At 39.6% G+C, this 7,764-nt stretch overlaps 1 protein-coding gene across 2 annotated transcripts; it reads left to right on the top strand.

The window, feature by feature from the left end:
• The first annotated feature begins 1,792 nt into the window (after window positions 1-1,792).
• On the top strand, window positions 1,793-7,324 carry LOC130130863 (caspase activity and apoptosis inhibitor 1). Of its 2 annotated transcripts, none has more exons than XM_056300716.1 (6): window positions 1,793-1,982; window positions 2,633-2,827; window positions 5,901-5,985; window positions 6,115-6,172; window positions 6,292-6,359; window positions 6,566-7,324. In XM_056300716.1, the coding sequence occupies exons 1-6, from the start codon at window positions 1,878-1,880 to the stop codon at window positions 7,051-7,053; spliced, it is 999 nt and encodes a 332-aa protein (XP_056156691.1). In that variant the 5' UTR covers window positions 1,793-1,877; the 3' UTR covers window positions 7,054-7,324. The 2 variants fall into 2 exon arrangements, with proteins under 2 accessions (XP_056156691.1, XP_056156692.1); XM_056300717.1 differs by having other exon boundaries at window positions 2,636-2,827.
• Window positions 7,325-7,764: the final 440 nt, after the last annotated feature.

A 7,764-nucleotide genomic window follows, 5' to 3' on the forward strand; every position in this document is an offset into this window, starting at 1 on the left:
TTAAATGGTATTCGACTTTTATTCAGAGCCTCTCTGAAAAGGCCCATAAGGAGGGCATCTCTGACTGAATGTTCAGTGAAAATACAGGAATGCATTTCAACAATTTGTTTTGAGTCCACATTGCTATTTCTTCAGTGAGATTTTTTTTACAACATTGCATCCACAAACTTTAAGTGCTGACGTAGTCTTGAACTTGGTCCCATTTCATGTATTTCATTTGTGATATAGTTTGTAATTATTGCACTAGAATTCAAAGTAGACTGAGAAAATACACATGGTGATACACTGATTAAAAAACAACAGTAATCATCATCACCATGGTGGTCATCTGTGAATTAAGCTGATCATAATGCATTCATTCCAGTTTAAGTTTATACTTCATTTATCTGAAGGTTTGTATTTCTTTCTTCCTATCAACGGGAAATGGCTTCATGATGTCACACAGCCACTATGCTTCTTAAAGAGAGGTGGATAGGACATTTATCCTCACAGCTTTAACAAATGAAGTACACATAATTACACATGACCTGGAGTACCCACAGGACACTCATTTACAGGAGGATCTGCATCGATAAAAAAAAAAAATTCTCCCTCTGCTATCCATGCATTCAACAAGTAACCCCCTCAACAATTTATGCCTCTGTAATGTCAATGTGTCTTTGTCTCATGTGTAGACTCTGATTTACTGTGCTATGTCTCTGTTAGTTCATATGCATTACTGTGGTACAGTGTAATGTCTGATTTACTGTGTTATGTGTCAGTTCATATGTATTACCGTATTATAGTGTAATGTCTGACGTATTGAGTTATGCCTGTCAATTTGTATCTATCTATCTATCTATCTATCTATCTATCTATCTATCTATCTATCTATCTATCTATCTATCTATCTATCTATCTATCTATCTATCTATCTATCTATCTATCTATCTATGGATCTGTATGTATGTTTGCACGATGCAAATTTGCACATCTATCGATTGTATGTATCATCCATCTACCAATTATCTTACTAATTGTTTTTTTTTTTAACCGCATTTCAAATTTCAAATACAAACAAATTACAGAACAAGAGGCTTTGTTTGTTATCATCAAACACCAAAGACAGATATACAGGTACAGGTCATTACACAGGGATTTCAGCAATGTTGCCTAACAAGAAAGAAAAGAGGAAAAAACCCTAATCAACAACAGTTTCCTTTGAGTAACAATCCCATTTTTTTCCAGTATTTTTCCCCTTTGTCTTTCTGTAGACGAAGGGCGAAAGTCAACTTTTCCATGGAGCACATATAATTGACAATTCCAGTAAAAAGTTACTTATTTGGAGGATTTCTCTGCAGCCAACATTTGGTGACAACTTTTTTTAGATGCTACCAAGAAAATTTTCAGGAGATAGGTATCACCTTTACATAAGTTTTTATGGGGAACTTCAAGACACAGAGAGGTATCTTGGATCTTACTAATTGTTGATTTATACCTGCACCAACTGTGAAAAATATTCTCAGGATACTCCTGTTTATCTTGCGTGAACGACCGCCATCATAATCAGAGAAAAGCTTAGCAGCATCGGCAATACTACAACAAGCCATTTATGTTCAAATGTAATAATATCAAATCCACTCCAAATGAAAAGGCAAAACACACATCCAGTAGGTGTCAGTATAAGAAATTACATTGGTTAGGCGACCAAAGACGAAGAAGCGGAAGAACTAGAAGGCGCTGCCGCAACAGAAGAAGAGAAAGCAAAAGAAGATGACGAGCGGAAGACAAAAACGACGAAGAAGAGGAAGATGTCGCGCTTGACGTCATTAGTCTGCGACGGACAAAAGTTTAATCGGCGAGTGTTTTTGTCGGAAATAAGAATCCAACAAGGAAAGATGCTTAAAAAGAAATCTGCCAGCAGAGAAAAGAAGAGGTCACATTCACAGCCTGAAGAGCAACATGACAAGAGGAGGCGGAGACATACTGAGTCCAGTGTGGAGGTCAGATAAGATAAGATGGTTGAACAACATGTCAGGCTGTCATCAAGCTCAAGACAGGCTTTAATATTAAAAGTTTTTATGTTTTCTTTTTTCATGCAAACTCATGGTAATGTAAATCTGCTTCTTGTACTGGGTCAATTCTTCGCCCGTAAGACGAAACTTATAAACGTGAATTTCCTCTTGAAGATATTTATGAAACTTAATTGTCAGCTGGGCATGGTTTGACGTCTAGAAAAGCAAGAAACTATAACTTAACTAAAGTTGATTTGGCTGTATGCAAGTAATTTATTTTTTGCAATGCGTATTTTTGGTGAATTAATCTGACTAATGTATGTTCTTTAACTTTGTGTCTTAAAAACATAAAATAAAGTCAAGCTGGCCTTGCTTGCCCACACGTTTAGAGAACCAACTAAGAATTGATGATTGTCAAAACTTTTTTCCAATACTGATAAGGCTCATGGATTTATCGCAGCTGTTTTTTAGATGTGTGCTTATTCTGATCACTAGTATTGATATTGGTTTGCAACGTGTAAGCCTCAAAATTCGTAGTCAGTTGTATGTTAATTTAAATAAAATTGTCTCCTAAGATGGCTACAAAATGCCAATAAAACATTCCTAAAACTCTCCACAACTTTGTCTCTGGCTGTAAGCAGGACACCAAGGACGATCTGGCTGACGCAGAACTGGACAGGATTGGCAGTGATATTGAGGAGGGTGGACTGGACCTCACTGTGCCTTTCCAGGCCATTAGTGCCTATGTGACAGAAAGACGGGAGATGCTTGAACAGTGTTTCCAAGTGCTGGGAGAGAAGAAGCTACAGAAGATGTTGCCTGAGGAGCTCAAGGTAATGTTTGTGTATGTTTAGGCTGTTGCACTATATACAATATATATAGTAATATACATTACTATTATTATATCATTATTACATTAGTAGTATAATGTAATGCACAGAATACAATGTTGTATTGTGTAAATTGTGTAAACCCAACACCCACTGCACGTTGTCCATCTTGGGAGAGAGAGATCCCTCCTCTGTTTCTCTCCCTGAGGTTTTGTCTTATTTTTTCTCCCTGTTAAAGGGTTTTGTTTTTTTTAAGGGATTTGTTCCGTATCCGATGCAAGGGTCTAAGGATAGGATGTTTTGTTGCTATAAAGCCCCTTGAAGCAAATTTGCAATTTGTGATATCGGCCTATACAAATAAAATTGACTTGACTTGACTGTCTAGGGCCATACGGTATGGAGTCCAAATCATGTATATAGTGATAGTATCGAGGAGCTTCTATTGGTCATGGCATTTTAAGTTAACACAAACGACTTGGATCTCTAACACACACACACACACACACACACACACACACACATATGCATACGCTTGTACTAAATTATTATTTGTAACAATCAAAATCGGTGCATTTAAAATTCACCCACAGCTGACAAGTCATTTTCAGTAGCATAACGGAAAAAAGAACGGTACATTATATTAACACTAATTATGCACCATGATGAAGTAGTAGGCAATCAGTAAACCCAGTTAAGATCCACAAAAGCAACAGAAACCAGTACCCAAATCCCTAGAGAGAGCTTACTGAGAAACCCTCACAGTGAAAAATACAATGGAGATGATTATGCATAGCTGTCTTCACCAACTGATCAAGAAAAAAAAAGTATTTGCCTTTATGCATGCTCAATAATCCAGGTAACAAAATCACAGAAAGTTCATCTGGACACAACATTTATTAAGAGAGAAACGTTTCATCACTCATTTAAGTGATTTCTTCAGTCTCAACTGACTACAGGTGTCCCTACCCTTATAAACAATACTGTGGCATAACGACCAAAAAGAATGATTGGTTTCATCTGCAAATTGCAGTGACCATTAACTAGAGTTTCAATGGCAATGTGTACTGTCCACAATGTGTGCTAATCACCAGTGGTGATTCCGTATGTGGCGGAGTGTCGGAAAAGTTGAGACGCATATTTTCCAAACACTGTCTCAGTTGCTTTCAAATGCCAAAACACGCTGTGCCAGAAATCGGTCCACCCCCAGTATTTGGTCTCATGGCACAAACAGAGCAATATAGTGTATGCAATTAAGTGCCGGGATGATTGCCATGAATTGTACATCAGGGACACCAAACAGACACTGGCGAAGAGGATGGCACAAAATGGAAGAGCTAACGCAGCAGGCCAAGAATCTGCAGTCTACACCCATCTACAGGCCAGTGGGCACTCTTTCAAGGATGAGGATGTGCACATCCTTGGTAGGGAGGAACGCTGGTTTGAATGGGGAGTCAAAGAGGCCATCTATGTGAAGAGGGAACGACCATCCCTGAACCGGAGGGGGGGCTAGGAGTACATCTGTTGCCATCTTACAATGCTGTGATTGCAACCATTCCCAAACCCTCTGTGAATAGTACACATGGCCATTGAAACTAGTTCCAAAGAAAACAAAAAACTGGAGCAGGTACCAAAATCACTGCAGACCAGCTACACTGAGGGGGTACTGTTACGGTAATGGAAAACGACACTGCGAGTCGAGTCGAGTTGAGCCGGTACCATGTAGTGGAATAGGGGCATTAGATGAGTGATGAAATGTTTAACGTTTCTCTCTCAATAAACGTTGTGTCCAGATGAACTGATTCAGCTTTCTGTGATGTCTGCCAATTCCATCCACTGAAGTCATTTCTACATTAATTTCTGCTTCCTCTTCCACTTTGCAGTGATTAAAATTAATAGCGCTGGCTCACCTAATCCTATCACATACATACTTGGTTTTTGGATGTGGCTACCTAATTCAGTAATGTGAGTTAACATTTTCATCTGTGGTACAAATTAGAGAAGAGGTTTTTTTTGTTTTTTGTTTTGTTGCAATTTGCTCCGAAGCTGCAAACTGCAAGATTGGGTGTGTTTGTGTGCAATTACATGCACACAAACGGAGTGCTAAACACCCCTTTAACCCCTCCAACTCACTCAAGGATGACAAAAGCATGCGCGATTAGTGGATTAGTGCCAAAGTGCCTCTTAAGTATTTGCATTTAAAAGAGTTTTTCAGGACAGGGGGTTGTAGACTTGACTAGAACCAGGGTCCCAGTGTTTTTAAAAATGCATATGTTGGTGAAGAGCACTCATATTATTACATATTCAAAATTGTTGAGTTCTGGTACAAGTGTTTTTGTTTCGCCTGAATTAAACATCACTATGGCTCCAGAGGTTTTCCACACCAATGACTGAGTGACTGCAGTTGTCTGGGCACAGAAGGTCTAGTCATTTTACTCGTCTTCTCTAATTTGTACCGTAGATGAAAATGTCAACTCACATGACTGAATTAGATAGCCACTCCCAAAAACCAAGTATGTATGTGGCATTTTCTCCCACTAAACGTTGTGTCCAGATGGTCTGATTCAACTTTCTGAGATTTGTGGCAAATATGTATTTGTGTGCTCGCTATTCTTTTACCCATTATATGTAATATTTTGGCATAATATTACTCATAGGCCTAAATACCAGCAGTGTTTACTGAATGATACTGAATGAAACGCGCTTGCTTGGATTTGCTGTTATTCACATTGCTGAAGAATAGAGGGTCAGGATTAGGGATGGGACGATGTATTTATTTTGATTATCGAGATAATATCGTAAATCACAGTTATTTTGGCCAGGGTAATCCTGACATGAAATTTTCATATTGTCCGCCGTTGTCTGGATTGAAATACAATTACACACAGACAAACAGCTCATACTCGCTAACTAAATTCTTCAAATCGAGTTTGGTTAATATTTGTAATTTTGAAATGTGAGATGTGGATAACCCCCTTAGGTGGGAAAGAGAGTGGTGGGCATTCTCAGTTGCTATTCAAGAGAGACGTTTTAAAGCCATGGCAAAGTTAAAGCTGCTTTTCAACATTGTCCTTTATAGGGTTGTAGTTTAGAGGAAATTAAGAAGCTGTGCTGGGAGCAACTGGAACAGCTGTCACAGAAGAATCTTCTTCAGATCATCGGTGGTAAGATTGGGGGGTCAGTTTGTCACCTTAATGGATGTGCATATTTGGGCTGTTTGCTCTTGACACAGTGCAACATTGCAAACAAAGCCTTTTCAGTTTGTCACGTAATATGTTGTCCATTAAACCCAGGGGAAGAGCTGACGTCTGGCCAAGAAGATGAAAACGCAGAACAGACTTTGGAGAGCCAGTGAGTAGAAAGACTTTACTGACCTTCCTCCAGCTCAGTTTCAGACCAAACCGAACTACAGAACATTAACAGCTACTTTCTCGTTTGTTCAATGTCTCTTTTTTTTTGCCTCTATGAAGACAAGATAATAATGTAGACTCTACATCTTCCCTCAAAGGAAGTGGTAAAACGGAGGACGTCAAGCAAGGTAAGCAATACAAGGCTAATCAGTGAACTATTAAAAAGGACTTCCTAGGCCAACTATTTTCAAAAAGTTGAACTAGAAAAGTCAAAACTACTTTCAAACTTCAGAAAGGTCAGCTATTGTCAGAATATTCCCTCAGCATTTAGTCAAAGAAAACAGTGAAAATATAAAATATATAACCACCAATTTTATATTAATACATTTTACAGAGGGAGGCGGCTCAGGTGAAGAGAGTGATGTCTTAAGCATCAATGCAGACACTTACGACAGTGATATTGAGGGGCCTAAAGAGGAGCAGCCACCTAAAACCGAGGAGGGCGTAGCGACAGCGGAGGTCATCACCCGGGAAGACGATGACCTTACTGTAATCCCTGACCCGGCAAACACACACGTTCCTGGAAATGGTCAACCGAAGGAAGCAAAGAAGGATCTCCAAGAGGACATAGACAAAAGTGTTAGCGAGATTCTGGCGTTTTCCTCCTCTCCTGCCAAAGGGGAGAAGGTCACAGACAAGACTGTGTCCCTGCAGTCCACTGGTGGGGCTTTACCCACTCAGGGTATTTCTGGTTCGGGTTATGCACCTGCAGTGTGCCAGCCGTCAGCTCAGCAGCTGGAGCTTCTGGAGCTGGAGATGAGGGCCCGGGCCATCAAGGCTCTGATGAAAGCCAGTGATGGGAAAAAGCCCTTGGGACTTTGAAATGTCTTTTTTAAAAGACTCATAAATTGAATTCAATCTCCAAACGTTCATTTCATTACAGAAATGTTTCCTCTTCAACCAGTTTAAGTTGTCAGATTTATTGTATCTAAAAAAAAGTTTTACCTGTTGTTTTTTAAATTACTGTTCTCTCAGAAGACTTTGTGCTGGAACTCCATATTGGAATGATACGAAGGAAGTCAATAATTGATTTATCGTGGAAATGTACTTAAAACTGCATGAATGCCTACTGTGAAATAAATGTTTAGTTTGCTTTTTTTATGAACAGAACGACTATCCAATACAGTTCCTCTTGACATTCACTAGATGGCAGTGTTACTCCGTCTTGATTAGACGAACGCTTATCAGAGAGCCAGCCAGCATCCACTTGTTTTACATTGTAGCCCAGCGCAGTTCTGTCATTAATGATAGACTGTTAAGAGTTAAGACTGTTCAGTCAGGGGTCTGCACAGTTTGACATGGAACTATCAATTCAGTTGTAGTTACAGGGGGAGAGCACAGCGGGTGGTCGTAAACAAGTGAGTAGCAACTGAATTCCCCTATCGGCTCTGTGGCACCAAAAATGTGAAAGCTGGGTTAGTGTTTATAGAAGGAGTGGTTAAATGGCAAAGGATAAACACAGCACAGGAGGCATGCAAGGGCTGGGGGATGGTGTCTAGAGACTCCACCAGGTGATCCGGTGAAACCACACTG

The sequence above is a fragment of the Lampris incognitus genome, chromosome 20 (assembly GCF_029633865.1).
Source record: "Lampris incognitus isolate fLamInc1 chromosome 20, fLamInc1.hap2, whole genome shotgun sequence".
Classification (NCBI taxonomy): Eukaryota; Metazoa; Chordata; class Actinopteri; order Lampriformes; family Lampridae; genus Lampris; species Lampris incognitus.

Coding starts and splice junctions, on each gene's coding strand:
- LOC130130863 (XM_056300716.1), top strand. CDS start 1,878: ATGCTTAAAAAGAAATCTGCCAGCAGAGAAAAGAAGAGGTCACATTCA. Junction 1,983..2,632: donor ATACTGAGTCCAGTGTGGAG/GTCAGATAAGAT, acceptor TCTGGCTGTAAG/CAGGACACCAAGGACGATCT. Junction 6,173..6,291: donor GAACAGACTTTGGAGAGCCA/GTGAGTAGAAAG, acceptor GCCTCTATGAAG/ACAAGATAATAATGTAGACT.